Below are 16,466 nucleotides of genomic sequence, written 5' to 3'. Positions count from 1 at the left end.
TGAAAACTTTAGTATAATTGGAATGACTTTCTCTGATAGGTAAATGAAAAAGCAATAAAAAGATAATGTTTTAGCATCTGTTACTTATTGGCAAGAAATATTTTCATTTCTAACATACATGAAAACATATACCTTCTCTAATTTCAGGAGTGTAGGTGTAATCTCATACATGCTGCTTATACATGAATCTCCATTTATGGGAGCAGATAAACAAGAAACATACCTCAACGTTTCTCAAGTCAATGTGGATTATTCAGAAGAAACATTTGCTTCAGTTTCATCACTGGCCAGAGATTTCATCCAAAAACTTCTTGTTAAAAATCCTGAGTAAGTTTATGGGGATGGAGAAAGAGGTATAGAGAAAATATTTTAACATTAATATACCATTAGAAAGAAAGCCAGGATAAGAAAAATATTTTGATTCATAGTGGGCAAGAGGGCTTTGGATCTATCACGGGCTCTGTATTTCTATCTGTTGATTACTCAGGAAGGTAAATGTTTGAGTTAGGGAGCATTATAGAGGTAATAACTGGTCAATTTGGTTGACATCCCCTGATTCAAATACTACATTAGAAAGCAATAGGGACTTTTCATGTTGTTTTCCCTCACATCTGTCAGTATTTTTTCTTGGCTGATAGGTTTTTGAAATCTAGCATAAAAGAGCTGACTTAGGGTAACTAGCTTTTGTTTAGGATTACATAGCTCACTGAGGAATCTGGTAGCAAGGTGTTGAAATTGTTATGGAGGAGAATGGAATAAACCCTCTTTCTTTTCCTTTTGTATCCTGTCAAATCTAGTGGACAGATAGTTCTATTTGATAGTCTGTGCCAGTGCTAAATGGTAGTGAACTATCAATTGCAACCTAAGTTCCAGATCTTAAATCTACATATCTCTTATTTTACTTTGTAGAGAGCGACCATCAGCAGAGGCCTGCCTGTCCCACTCTTGGCTTAGGCAAGGAGAATTCTTATTGTGGTATAGCCCCGAAGAAAACCCCAGCTCTTCTCCAGCATATGATAATATGAATAAGAGCATAGAAGAGAGAATTAATAACAGGCCCATGTCTAATGGAGCATGCATTGAGCAAGAAGATAAAGAGAATATTCCAGAAGATAACAGTACAGTCTCCAAACGATTCCGGTTTGATGATTCTTTGCAATATTCTCCAGAACTCACAACAGACTTTGTATGTTAACAAATGCACTCCCTGCAGATTATCTTGAATTGTATTTATGATTCTAAATTAATCTGGTGGCATGTGGTTTGAGATTATAGCTTGGCCACAACTGCATTTTTGTTATTCTGGAAATGCACTTTCAGTTGATCTTGTTTGGACCCTTCTTTGTGCTGCCATTGCTGGCAATGGGCATGACCCCTGAGACACTGGAGTCTTGGCACCTGAACTGGCTTGTTTTTGGAGGCAAACAGGTAACTGGGTATATTTGCACTTTCTACATTCAAAACATGGCATTTTGGTCTGATCATTGGTAAAGTAGGCAAGAGTATTTTTAAAGTTAGCAATAGAGCCAAGTTCTAAGCCAAAGAGTGATGTGATAATACGTACACATTTGTATTGTAATTGAAACTACATGAACTTGGCAGTGTGAAGAAATGAGTCCTTTTGTTCATTCCTAGAAGAACAATCTCATCCTGTCATTGTTTGTTGAAAAAAGTCAAATTGTTAACAGTATATAGTATAGTCCAATAAGCCTTTTTTCATGTCTATGTTTTTACTTGGACTAGTCACTGGGACGGAAGTGCTTGGACTGGATTCCTGGTTAGCCACCTTTTTTTTTTTTTACATGTTTACTCAGAAGGGGCCTTGTCTCCTCATTTATGGGAGAATGAGTTTTCAGTTGTGGATCAGTTCCACATGGAACATAAATTGGTGTTCGCATTCTTTTTTTTTTGTTACAGAGATAATTTTTGGATTGAATCGAATGCATACTTAGTTTTGAAATCTTCCATTTCTTGTTTATGTAAATAAGATGGAAGAGATTGAAAATACTTCTGGTGCCAAAAAAAATATACCCTGCATTTTTTCATTAGGAAGTAATGTTTTTTTCCATGCCCAATACCAAGCTATTTGGAGACGATAACCTTGTAATATTATGGATTCAACAAATTAAATATTGTGAGGTTTAAATTTGAAAATAAGATCTTCCAGAAAAATGTACAGGGTCAGGTAATGGTATTAAATTATCTTCTCCCAAATTAAAAATACAATTATTTCTGTGCTATGTAAATTGAAACTGCTTATCTTGTCCAACAAAGATGGTAGTAATAGCACAATCCTATTTCTGTGAATGGAGAAGTAAATCCCAGTTTGTTAATGGATTTTACTTCCAAGGAAGGTGGTACAAAAAAAATGCTATCTGAAATAATGTAATGGCAATATGAATATTTCATTAATATTCATTAGTATAAATAAAGCAAAGAAAAATAGAGAAAACTGAATCAGTCTTTGTGACATTAAGTATCTAATTAATTCAGATGTACATTAATGTCCAGTCCTGAAATGTGCCATGTTAGGGATTAGATTAGGGTTTGCTCTCGGTTTACTAGCCTCATCTCACAAATAACAAGATGAACTGCATCCATAAGGGATGATGCAGAAAGGAGGAAAAATGGTGCAATTTCAAGACCACAGTCTAAAATTAATACAAAATTTCAATACTGAAAGCCATATTTTCTTCTGATTTTCAGTTAAAAGCCAATATGCAATACATGGGTTCCCCTACTCATAGATACATTAATCTAATTTAATTTTTAGAATTGGTACTTTTAGGAAGTCTTTAAAAAAGGATCATAATACATTAATATATTTTACTAAGAAAGAAAGATAAGTGAAAGAGTATGCCACAATAACGATTATTATAGCACTTTATAAAAAAAAAGTATATGATACAATAAATCTTTCTGTTGTGGTTTTTTTTAAGTTTACATTTCTCACTCTTTCCTTCCAGTCTTAAATCTTTTTTAATATTTTGAGTACATGAGTAATTGTTGCCTCCAGTTCACAACTTTGAGAGAACTTTTGAGATTTTATAAATACTTGTATATGTATGTAAATTTGGGATACGACTTGAATCTGACAGTTCTAAATTTTGAATATATCTAATTTTGTAAGTTTTCCTAGTTAATGCGTACATTTGTATATAATTTTATTGGAATTATAATTGTTCTCTGACTTCTTTGTTTTGTGTTCAATATCAATGGGACTTTGTAAGTGGTTACTGGCACAGAGAGAATGAATTTTAAAAGGGTTATTTCTCAACTAGATTAAAAAATGATTCGTAAAAAGAATAATTAAAAGTAGGAAAGCGTCAAATCTTAATTCTTGCCAATTTTTAGTGAATATAGGCTCAAAGCTTCATTTAGAAAGCCTCATTATCTGAATTATTTCTCCCCTTCAAAAAAAAAGTTGTTTGGATTGAAGCCATAGTACAAAATATATTTTAGATTTATGACATAATCCAGCTAATTTTTCTGCTGGGTGGGATCACTGTCTAAAAATAAATTAGCAAATATGGAGCTTTTTTTTACCTATGACAATTGATTAAATATCAACTTGCTTGCTCAATTAATGGCTAACACTAAATATTTTATATCAGATGCTCTAGGTATAATTAAAATTCATTTTAACTGATTTAATTGCACAGAGGTGATGGATTATTGTTCATGAATGTCTGATAAATTAGAAATGAATGGAATGGAACAAACAGAGTTGGAAGGAATTTTGGAGGTCTTCTAATCCAACCCCCTGCTTAGACAGGAAACCTATACTATTTCAGACAAATGGTTGTCCAATCTCTTCTTAAAAACTCCCAATGTTGGAACATTCACAACTTCTGGATGCAAATTATTCCACTAATTAATTATCCTAACTGTCAAGAAATTCCTTCTTAGTTCTAATTTGCTTCTCTCCTTGATTACTTCCCATCCATTGCTGCTTTATCCTGCCCTCAGATGTTTTGGAGTATAGCTTGACTTCCTCTTCTTTGTGATAGCCCCTGAGATATTGGAACACTGCTATCATGTCTCCCCTAGTACTTTTCATTAAACTAGACACACTCAATTCCAGCAACGTAGCCTCCAGTCCCCTAATCATCTTTGTTGCTTTTCTCTGCACTCTTTCTAGAGTCTCAACATCTTTTCTACATTGCGGCGATCAAAACTGGATGCAGTATTCCAAGTGCAGTCTTATCAAGGCCTTATAAAGTGGCATTAACACTTCATGTGATCTTGATTCTATCCCTCTCTTAAATGCAGCCTAGAACTGTGTTAGATTTGGCAGCTGCAGCACACTGCTGGCTGATGTTTAAATGATTGTCCACTAGAATGCCAAGATCCCTCTCACAGTTGCTACTATTGAACATATATTGTACCTGTGCATTTGATTTTTCTTGCCTAAATGTAGAACCTTACTTTTTTCATGATTGAATTTCATTTTGTTAGATAGTACCCAATGTTCAAATCTGTCAAGATTCTTCTATATCTTAAGCCTATTTTCTGGAGTGTTAGCTATTCCTGCCAGCTTGTTGTTGTATGCAAATTTGATGAGTTCTCCATCTATCCCCTAATCCAAATCATTGATGAAGATGTTGAGTACTGGGCCTAAAACAGAGCCTTGGGGTACTCCACTGCATACCTTCCCTCCATGTAGATACAGTTCCATTGAGAAGTACATATTGAGTGCGGCTGGTCAGGCAGAATCCATCTGGTGTTGATGTTATCTAACACACATTTTTCTATCTTATCAAGTAATAGGTTGTGGTCTACTTTATCAAATCACTTACTGAAGTCCAAGTAAATTATATCTTATCAGCATTCCTCTGGTCCACTAATTTTGTCACTTTGTCAAAGAATACAATAGGTTTTGTCTGCTGTGATCTGTTTTTGACAAACCCATATTGGCTTTTGGCTATGATTTTGTTTGCCTCTATATCAGGGGTGTTAAACTCAAGGCCCAGGGGGCGGATCTGGGCCGTGTGTGCTTAGATCTGACCCATGGGGACCTCCTGGAAATCGAAAAGGAATGGCCCGCATTGCCTCTGCCAGAGAAAACGGAGCTCTGTTTTCACTGGCAGAGGGTTACAGGAGGTCGTCGCAGCTGAAAACAGAGCTCGGGAACCCACTTTCTCTGGCAGAGTGCTTGGACCACCACAGGTGCCCCCGACATGAGTGATGTTGAGCTGGCCACGCCCACCCTGGTCCCCAGAGGTGAAACACAACCGTGATGCGGCCCTCAATGAAATCGATGTTTTGACACCCCTGCTCTAGATTTTCACTGATTTGTTGCTTGATTTTTTTTTCAGAATCTTCCCAAGTATTGAGGTCAGGCTGATCCAGGACTGTAGTTTCATGAATCTATTCCCCCCTCCCAAGTTTTTTATTTTTTATAAATATATAAAATCAGTGTGTGAACAGTGTGACATCTGGATGTCATACATTCTAATACAAATAAAACTAACAAAGTTAATCATTTCCTCCCCTTTTTTGAAGATGGGAACTACATCAGTTCCTTTCCAGTTCTCTGGCAATTTTCCGGTGCTCCAGGGTATTTGAAAGAGATAGTTCAGTGGTTCTGAGATCATGTCTGTCAGTTTCTTCAGAACCTTGGGATATAATCCATCTGGGCCTGGTGATTTGAACTTCTCTAGGGTGGACAGGTGATTTTTTTTTTTTTTGCCAATTTTAACTTGTCTTCCTAATCTGTTTTTATGGTGCTGTTTTTGATAGGTTGGACTGTTTTTTCCCTTTGTTTTTTCCCTTTGCATTCCCTTTGATACAAAAAACGATCTAAGTAGTTCTGCTTTCTCCCTATTGCTTATCACCTTCTTGCCACTTTCTCCCACTAAGGAACCAATCATTTCCTTGACTTTTTTCTTATTTTTTACAAGTTTTTACAAATTTACAAGTAGCTCATTATAATGGTATAGAATGCAAAGCAAATGACATAAATTAAACAAGTTGTTCAGCATATAAGTAGTCCTTCATGATGACTACAATTGAGATCAGAATCTCTATTGAGGAAACCGTCTTTAAGGGAGATACCTTTGCTCAATGACTACAATCCCGTAAACAGCTGTGTGGGTTATGACGCAGACAGGAGCTTGCTGAAGCTCCTCTCCGTGCACAGAAGGCACATTGGGTTGGAGAAATGAAGCCTGGATCTTTGCAATCCATGCTTCATTTCTTCAGCCCAGTGCAGAAGTTCCCTTTCTTGCATGGAGGGTTGGGGAACTCCCAAGCTGTATGCGCACACACACAGATGAAGAAGAAGAAAAATCCTTTACTTGCAATCTTTACTGCCAGTGTCCTCACTGATTTCTGGGGAAGCTGTCAGAGAAGATAGCAAATGACGATTACATGACTGCAGGGCATTGATGGGGTGGGGAAGGTACGTGTTTTACAAAGGCTGGTAGGCCCTTTCTGAACCGTCATAACTTCAAACACTTATTAAATGACTGGTCGGACTATCTGTAGGAAGATAGATATGGCTGCCCAAGCATCTCAATAGGGCAATTGGTTGGGAGAACTATTCTTTCATTAGGCTATGTGGCCGAAGGCTATGATAGTAGGCTACCAGTATCCAAGAAAAAGAGGAGAGAGATAAGGATTCCTCCCTTCATTCACTTTCATGGATGCTTGCACTCTTGGCACTCCTTGGAATTGGTGTCTCACAGTAGCCCTTCCCTTCTTTCCAACCTTGACAAAGTCATTACAAGACTGTTATGCTTCATTCACAGTTGTCACCCACAATTTTTCCTTGAACGTCATCTCTTCAAGCTTCCGTTCAGCCTCTGTCAGTTGAGCAATTTGTTTGGTAATTTATCAAGTCTGTGAATCACCCATTCCAATCAGACTGTTCCTAGATTCCTTGGAATTGGTGTCTCACAGTGGCCCTTTCCTTCTTCCTCAATCCTGGCAAAGTCATTACAAGACTGCTATATCTCCTTTGCAACTGTCACCCACAATTTTTCCTTGAACATAATCTCTTCAAGCTTCCATTCAGCCTGCCAGTTTGCTAATTTATCAAGTCTGTGCATCACCCATTCCAATGAAACTTGCTAGATTTCATGCAGGCATAACAACACATCCACAGAATAATATGATAAACAAGACATCCTCAATTACACAATTCCTAGCAACTGACTCTTAGCTGCAGTGGGTTTGTCTCGCTGATGAAGATGTCCAGTTGGGCACCTCAGGAAAACTGGGCAACCCTTGAAAATAATTGGCCATGGAGGCATCAAGACGAAAATGGCAGATATGGCAAGGAATGAAACAATAGATCTGAAGCCTAGAGGGCAAGGAGGAATAGTAATAATATTCCCAATAATCCCAGTAACCCAGTGGGATTTGGTCCATTTCATTCAAGTCTATTTTATTGATAGTTAATAAACCAATATTTTATTGTATTTGCGTTTTGTTTCCTTACACAGCTAATATTTCATGAAATAATGCATGAACTGGTCTATGTTCCTGATTTCTCTGAAGGAACCCTCATGCCTTCAGGAGGGGAAGAATACTTTATACCCTTTGGTTGATGGACGCAGCTATATGTGACTCCTAATTATATGTGTTCATGAAGCTAACAAACTTTGAAGGTGGGGTATCAAAAAGTCCATTTTAAACCTTTAAGCCTTAATACAGCAAACTGTACCAGTTCAGTTTATTTGTTTGAAATTTCACTGATAATCTTCTTTCACATAAAAATATTAGCATTGAAAATATAAAAAATAGAAGCCTGTTGCTATTGTTTATCTGTGATTTGTTTCATAACAATTGCATTTCGTTTTCAAAAAGGTTTTAGAGAACTTCCTTTGAACATCTGGATTATCTTAAACCAGTAGTTAAAATGGAAAGCCGCTTTCATTTTAGAATCTTTATTCCTGGCTACAAATGATGCTGAAGTATTTTTGAAGCACCTGGGATAATCCCATCTTTGAATTATGACTTCCCTGTTTAGAACAATATTCAGATCTCCTTCTTGTCTCTCTTATTCCTCCAACAGTTAGATCCTAGTCATTTATCTTCAGTCTACAAAATAGAAATAAAACACCCTTTATTGTGTTCAGGTGTACATAAGCAATATGTACTTGTGGTACCTTCAAATGTGATTAGCTAGTTTATGGTTCAATATGTTTCCGAATATAGCCTTAATACTTCTCTTTGTATTTTTAGCTCCAGTTTCACTTCTAATCTCTTAATAAGGAAATCAACTTTTCCTAATAGTAGACTTAGACTAAGAATGGACAAAACTGAAATTAAAATTAAAAAACCTATATACAGGTAGTCGTCAACTTATGACCACAATGGAGCTCAGAATTTATGTTGCTGAGTGAGAAATTTGTTAAGTGAGTTTTGCCCCATTTTACGACTTTTCATGCCACACTTGTTAAGTGAATCACTGCAGTTAAGTTAGTAACCTGGTTGTTAAGTGAATCTGGCTTCCCCATTGACTTTGCTCATCAGAATGTTGCAAAAGGTGATCACATGACCTTGGGACACTGCAACCGTCATAAATATGAACCAGTTGCCAAGTATCTGAATTTTGATCACATGATCCTGGGGATGCTGGAACTGAACTGTAACTGAAAAACGGTCATAAGTCACTTTTTTCAGTGCCATTATAACTCGAACGGTCACTTAAATGTTGTAGGTCAAGGACTACCTGTATAAGCTTAAAAGAGATATTAGTATGCTTAGAAATATAAAGAAAATCTTGAAGCATGGAAGTGGTGCCTTGGGATGAACTCCCGCTGTATGCTCAGCAGTTACAGAAAGCCACATGCTCGCTGGGGGAGAAACAAAATGGGATGGTGCACAGTATAAAAGGAGGGTGGTTAATCTGCACTTTGTGTTGTGTGAACGTAGCCTCTACAGTTAGTTTATTTTGTGTATTGTCAACCTAATCAGGTTAATTCAGTAAAACATGAGTAAGCGCAGCATAGATTAGTGCATTGGGGCTTTTAATTGTAGCCATGTATTCTGCCCTGCCCTGTCTTGCTTTCTGCAGATGGAGCTGAAAGGTCATCCTAAACTTCACAGCTATCAAGTAAAAAGGCACCTGGGAGATTTGCTTATGTTCTATTCCTAAAGTCAACAATTGTCACAGCTACTGAAAATTAAATAAACAGGCACATAAAATGATACGGTTGAAATACAGAAACTAAAGATCAGAAAATCCACAGTTGTTTGCTATTCAAAAAGCATGTGGGTGATTTAAAAAAAAAACCATTCTGGCATTTCCTAGCTTTCATCACCTTATTTGTTTCCTGTGATTGGGAATGCAGTAAATTGTTTTGATGGGATAATGCAGTAGCTTTTCAGCATTACTGACTTGGATTGGCTTGACTTGTCAAAACATGCTCCTCGAATCGAGAAACCAGATCTTGGGTTTGCACATTACAAACATCATGGTTTGCACTAAATATAGTTGCTTGGAGACCACACATGTTGTTCTGAAAATAACTGACTTTCCTCTGACATTTCAAAGGAAATCTTCCTTAACTTCTTATGTAATAGACTGGGTGGATGGGAGTTGATTCACTTTTGCAGTTACAATTATGCATTCCACGATTGTAGCCCTCCCAACTGTATTTTCATACATTCATTCTCAAGGGAATAAGAATTAAAATAAGTGATAAATGTTCCAAATTGGATTCCTGGACTGTTAACTTTTACGGTATTTAAGAGAAAAATATACTCTGTCTTTGTACTAAAAACAAAATGCTCAAGACTACTTTGCAGTGATCTAAAATAATGTACTTATATAGCTAGCTGGATATTAATTCAATAAAAAATTCATCCAAAACAGTACAGTAGATATAGTAAATACAGGTTATATATAAAAGGTTTAGTGATGATTTAGTTAGATCCTTAAACCAAAATATGAGATACCATATTTTTCGGAGTATAAAACGCACTTTCCCTCCCTAAAAGGGTGAAAATTTGGGTGCATCTTATACAATGAATGTAGGCCTGCCCACCTTTGGCCCCCACCCTTTGGCCTCTGCCTCCCAGCAATTTACCTCCTTGCAGCAAATGGGGCTTGCAGAGGCGGCAATGGCTATGGCAATCCCTGCAGCCTGAAACAGCTTATCATTGGGAGGCCTGTCCTGAAACTGAAATTGAAAGTGAAACGGGCTATTTGCTGCAAGGAGGCAAATTGCTGGGAGGCAGAGGCAGGTTTTTTTTCTTGTGCTAAACAGGCTAAACTGAAACAAGCTGTTTGCTGCAAAGAGGTAAGTCAATAACTAAATGCCTGTAGAATGTTCAAATTAGATTTATTTTTAAAGACTGCTTTATTATTATTCTAGACAACGAAATGAAGCTTTTTAAAATAAATGCTTGACTTGAAGTGCTATTGTATCTTCTTTTAAATAGCAGAGAATAACATATACTTCCAGAAAGCCACATCAATTTTAACAGCATCTATACAAGTATAGTCTGATATACACAAACAGTGTATATCGTCTGTACTGTTCATTGTTTACTGCCAGGAAGCAAATTGCTGGGAGGCAGAGACAGATTTTTCCCCCTTGTTTTCCTCCCCAAAAGCTAGTTGCGTCTTATACTTCAGAGCATCTTATATTCTGAAAAATATGGTATATTGACTAGTTCTTTTGTATTACTTTCCCAAATAGTTGCCCTGCAAATTTATGAGAACTGTATCTCCCAGAATTTCCAGCTGCTTTGCGGTTGTATTTCTGTAACATTTGTCATGAATACTTCAAACATGAATTGGCATATGTATACATGAAAGAAGCATAACTGAACTGACACAGGAAATTAAAACCACTGCACATAGATCAAAAATACACCAAATGCAACTAAAACTTCATTTTGATTAATAGCTCTCAGAAGTTAACTAGATATATACAGTGTCAAATGCATAGACTACTTGAAACATACAAAGTAGTGGAATGTTCTTGATATAGCAAATGGTATAAACTGAAATTGAGAATTTGACAGGCTGTGTGATCTTAAAATAAAGATGAATGAGAAACTTGCCATGTTTATCTTTCAACTGCTACATGTAGACAAAAATGCAACTAACATTAGAAGTTTGAGTTTGAAGTGTGGGGGAAAAATGCATGACTAAATCCTTGTGTCTTTATGGAGAGAATAATATCTGTGTTTCCATTATGTAGCTTTCCATTTTCTCAGACATGCTTCAACATTTTATATTTATGACATGTAAGGCTCTTCCCAAAAAAATGAAATTCCACACCAAATCCTACAGCAGCATTCTAAAATAGATACATGTAATAAATACTAATTTCTTGCTTTCCATTTTTTGGGCCAATGTAATCCCATTTCTTTGTGCAGCTAACAGCCAGTAATCTAAATAATAAAAACTGCTGCATAAAATCTACTTAAAGTTTTCAAACTTCTGAACTCGGTAATATTGGCAACAATTACAATTCCACAAGAAATATTTTGACAAGGCTTTTTTCCACTTTATCAGTCAGAAATTTACATACTGAAATAGCAGTGCACCTCAAGTCAACTTTTTAGGTTTCCCCTTAGTTTTTCCTTACAAATATCTGAAACAAAATAATTTATATATCACTTCTTCCAGCTTCTGCTGATTTTATGGTTATTTTTAGGAGACTCAATCACATAACTCAAAGTGTGCTACAAATTGAACATATTTACTCTTACTGTCATTTTTGCCCTTATTTGCTTTTGAAATCAAACAGTATGCCACTCCGGTCAATGGTGAAAGGACTAGTCCACATTGAAGGAGATTTCAAGTCAATAAATCCCAAGCTCTTCAGATTTTTCAGGATAGTAAAGATCACTTTGAATTGGACTTAATAAGCAGCCTGTGGTGATGAATGGCTGAAAAGATCACCACACTGTTCAGAATTCTAATACCAATATAATGCAATCAAAGTTTATGAACAATTATAGAGCACTCTCATATAGAAGACACCTCAATGAGTCAAAACAGAGATAATATATAGTGGGCTATGGACACCCCCCCCCCAAATCAATGCAACTAGCTGTAACAGCAAAAACCCTCCTGGCAACGGCTACTGCTGAGCAACTAAAGATCATCTCCAGAATTTCCAAATACCACCAGTATGGTCTTCTAAGAGAAGTTGAACTTCATCCAGAACAGGCCAACATCTTACATACATACCCATCATAGACTTCGTCATCATTGTTGCTACTTTAGCTGCCTTTAATTCATTGGTTTTTATCCAACCCATCACTAGTTCCTAGTTTTTCTATGGCTTGCCTAGAATATGACAAATAATTTGGCACTACAAATGCTGATTTATCTTGGCAACTTTTTCTAGACTTGGAAATTAAGCAGGATTGGTCCTGGTGAGCGTTTGGATGGGAATCTTCCAGATAATGAAAACTCTGGAAATAAAAATCTCATCCTGGAAGAAGACAATGATAACCTATTTCCATATTCTTTCCAGTAAAATATATCAAGATCTTCATGAGTTCGCCAAGAGTTAATGAACTCAACTTGAGGAAAATTTTAGATTTGCTATTTATACTAGCCAGAGAATATCTGAGAGACCTGGTTTTCTCTTGCTACTAAACTAGTCTTGGTCTTGATATGATTTTTCTGCCATATGAAATGCTGTTGCCCAGAATTCTACCACATCCGGCTGACTTGACACCTAGTATGATTCACAAGATTGCAATGTATGGCTTTCTTTAGGCATATCTTCCAAATGTGCTGGTATTTCCTGCCTCTCTACTCAACTGCTCCCTGCGCTGTTGCTTAAGGCAGTTATCAGAAGGACTTTGGAGCCTTTTACCATAAGAGTGATGTGATCTATGAAGATGTCATTCAGCCGGCAAGGACAGGTTTCTGCTTTCTTTAAACAGGCCTCCTTTAGTTTATGGCTTTTTAAAACAGGTTGATGTGAATAAGGCAAATGATGTGTTCACCTTGCTGAAGGTGAACATATCTGGTCTTGTCAGTACCTGGGTGGGAGGTGATCAGAGAAGAGTAATCCTGAATTACAGAATTGAAGGAAAGTATGCGGAGTGACTGGTGTACAATAACTAGAGTACAGGTTTTAGTTTTCTGTAAGGGAGACTTTTCCAGTCAATTCTATTGCATCTTGTAGGCCTTTGGCTAAGGATTTTGGGAGTGGTTGAAATTGATTTATTTATAATGCAACTGTGGGGAACATGCCTATCACAATATAACTATAGAGAGCTTCAGTGTTTACTTACCACTTATATTTCACTTTTCTACCAGGAACTCAAGGTAGCCTCCCTAATACTCTAACCTCTAATTTTATCCTCATACAAAGGTGAGGTTTAGGTGAGATTTTCTGACCTAGAATTAACTGGTGAGCTTCTGTGGCTGAGGATGAACTTGAATCTGAGTCAACATGGTCCTACTCTTACACCTTAATCACTGTACTACATTAGGCTTTCTTTTCTGGCTTGTTGGTTTCTTTTCTTCTCAAATCCTATTGAAGTACTAGTGCCCTTTTCTCATAACTTCTTCTGAATTTGAGCTGCTGTCTTCAGAATCACAGCCTGTTTTGAGTCATAAACACACATACCCATCAATTGTGTTGAAAATGCCTATTTCTTAAAAGAGATGTTGCTACAGTAATAATTTACTTTAGAATGGATTGCAGCTGGGGGAATTGACCAAATCAAGTGTGAAACAATTTTTTTTAAAAAAAAACAACACAAATAGAAGAAAGGGAAGGTGATGATTAATTGGTGCACTACCCTTAGTATTAGGGAAGCAGGTTGTCCCCATATTTTTCTAATAGCAACAAAGCAAGATAAGAGAGGTGGGAAAATCTAGTTTCCTAGATAAGGAATATGGGAAAAGCTAAGGTAATCACAAGATGTTTTGGAGGTATGACGGGGGAATCATGCTCATCTGACAAACAGAAAAGAGTGACATAGGGAGAAAAGGGAAAAATTGTCAGAAATAATTGTATTTGCATGGTCTCTGACTCACAGACCAGCCAATCAAGTGTTGTTTGTTTGCTTAATATATAACCTTGATTATATATGATCACGTAGACTCCCTGCTGTTTACATATGTCCATAAACAATGAAACATTCACTAATAAGTTTAATGACATACTACTTTACTCCCTTCCCTGCTATCCTTGGTATATCCTCCTGACAATATCAAAACTTAAATGCTCCACAGAATAGTTCTATTTTTACTCCCTCTCTGAAGGCCAAGAGAGGGACATCCAGATTTCTTGGGGTAAGCTGTTCCATAGGAATGAAGCAAAACATGGAAATCATAAGCTTTAGAGCAGTGGTTCCCAACCATTTTTGCCCATGCTCCACCTAAACATCTCTAAAATTCTGATCCCCCTCCCCGTGACATATAATTCTTACTTTACTCAAAAAATGAACTCTACTCATGCAGAGGAAGCCTAAAAAGCTATTAACTTGGTTTAAACAAGGTTCAAATTGCCTCCATTAAAAATCAAATTGCCCCCTTGTGGGGCGTGAGGCGCAAGTTGGGAACCACTGCTTTAGAGAAACCAATCAGTATTTTGAATTGTACTCAGAAATCTGTTGGCGGCACCAATGTAACACCTACAACCGCTATGTTAACAATTCTTGTAGCTTTCACCCACAAAAGGGTGTTGCTTCATTCTGTTCAGGGGAGCAATCATTTGGTTGGCTTCATCCACCGAATTCCACTCCCAAAGGAAGACTAACTATTGAAAAATAGTACTCACAACTCACAATATTCACTGCTGGATTGAAAAAGTCACTATAGAGGTCCAAAAGAATCAGGATATTCTTACTACTTGAGTCCCAGTTATGGTCATCGTTAGATCCATCAAGACTGTTTCTGTTTCATGTTTAGATCAGAATCCTGAACAAAATGAATCCCAATAAGACACTTAACAGAGTCTTCTTCATTTAAGGCATTTTATGTGAACTTAGTTCTCTATGAAGTTTATGATCAGGAAAGAATGGAAGAATTCACATGCCTTCATGAGCAGCACTGGTTTTCAGTTTGACTGACTTCAAGAGTGTGATTCAAGATACTGGTTGCTACTTATAAAGCCCTATATGGCATAGGACCTGGCTACTTATGGGGACCTCCTGGTATTTGCCCCGCTGGTTCTAAGTGGCAGGATTGGTCCACTCTGTTGATTAATTAAACAATGCCACCTGTATGAACCCTGAGAATAGCAGCACCTGCCTTCTGGAAAGAGATCCCCTCACCCAAAATCCAAATGGCCCCAGCTTGCCGTTTGGCAAGGACTTGTTTCAAAGAATCCTCAGGCCTTTGGTGAGTGTGATTGAAGCCCTGCTTTACCTTTGTTCCCATCATTTTTCTCATTTCTGCCATTTTTATTCTTTTGTTTGTTGTTTTCCTTGCATTTAAATAACAATTTGTAAACTGCCCAGAGATTATGAGAATTGGGAGGCGTATAAATTTAATCTATCAGCCGCACCTTCACCATTTCTTTTATATGCTTTTCTTCCAAAATGTAGAAATCATGATAAGTCACATGCCTTCCCAGCTTGTCAGGAATCTTCTCTTCTTACCTCTCCTCTTATGTGATTGGCAAACTATTGTAACCTGGAGCTTGCCGCTTGGTTTATTTTGAATTGTTGTCATGAGCAATACTGAAAACATCATACCATTGCAATGAAGTCAAGGGCTCAAACAACACGATAAAATGTTTTATTGGGCACACTAAAATAATGGAATATGAACCTAGCAGTGACAGTATTGTGCTTATCTTAAACATATTGGGATGGAGGGGGTGGGCAGGGCAAGAGTTTGGCATACAATCTAAAAAATTAGAACTAAGGTTAATGGCCTAATTGTGAGACAGCGAGGGAGTGTTAAGAACTGTACAGCCCTGTTCTACAGCAAGATATCAAACAAGGAAATAGTGTCCCGACAAAAAAAAAAATTGCAAAACTATACTGTAATTTAGAAAGGCAGCAAATTTCCAGGCAATTAAAAAAAAATCCCTGACCCTGAATAACATTCCCTTCCCCTCATGTCTTATGGCATGTCAAACCGTATCGCCGGGTATGACATTAGCCAACTGCGTAAGGCTGCTCGTTCTTCATTTCCTCTCCTTTGCAGCTATGGGTATTTTTATGATGAGGCTTTTATGCAATTATTCTGTCCTAGACCCAGAACTTCCTGCGAGTTGGAAAAATGCTGCTTTCAGATGTAGTTTTCTCAGGTTTTTCTATCCCTTCTTTCATCTGTTTTGTTTCTGCAGTTAAGGGGAAAAGATAAAAATTGCTGCCTAGTGCTTTCACTGGGGGTAACACTCTCTCTAGAAGCATCTTCTGGGTATTGTCTGCCGGATACATTTGTCACCTGGGTTGGGGAATGACTGTGTGTGCACTGCCACTATTCTGTCCCACGCAGTTTCCTAACCACAGTCATGGGTTTCCTGAAACAAAGCATCAAGTTTTGCACTCACCATAATTTGAAAGTATAAGTTGTT

The 16,466-nt window shown here is 37.2% G+C and overlaps 1 protein-coding gene across 1 annotated transcript in view; it reads left to right on the top strand.

The window, feature by feature from the left end:
• Positions 1–7,424, top strand: part of STK17B (serine/threonine kinase 17b) — a 32,729-nt gene extending 25,305 nt beyond the window's left edge. Inside the window, exons 7-8 of the mRNA XM_081934184.1 lie at positions 148–327; positions 910–7,424. Coding sequence (XP_081790310.1) covers positions 148–327; positions 910–1,195 — 466 coding nt within the window. The 3' untranslated portion in view covers positions 1,196–7,424. The remainder of the gene's footprint in view (positions 1–147; positions 328–909) is intronic.
• The last annotated feature ends 9,042 nt before the right edge of the window (positions 7,425–16,466 follow it).

This window comes from Natrix helvetica (genome assembly GCF_964273705.1).
Source record: "Natrix helvetica genome assembly, chromosome: 1".
Taxonomy (NCBI): Eukaryota; Metazoa; Chordata; class Lepidosauria; order Squamata; family Natricidae; genus Natrix; species Natrix helvetica.
Note: the sequence above shows the minus strand (reverse complement) of the source record. Positions and strands in the feature narration are given on the sequence as shown.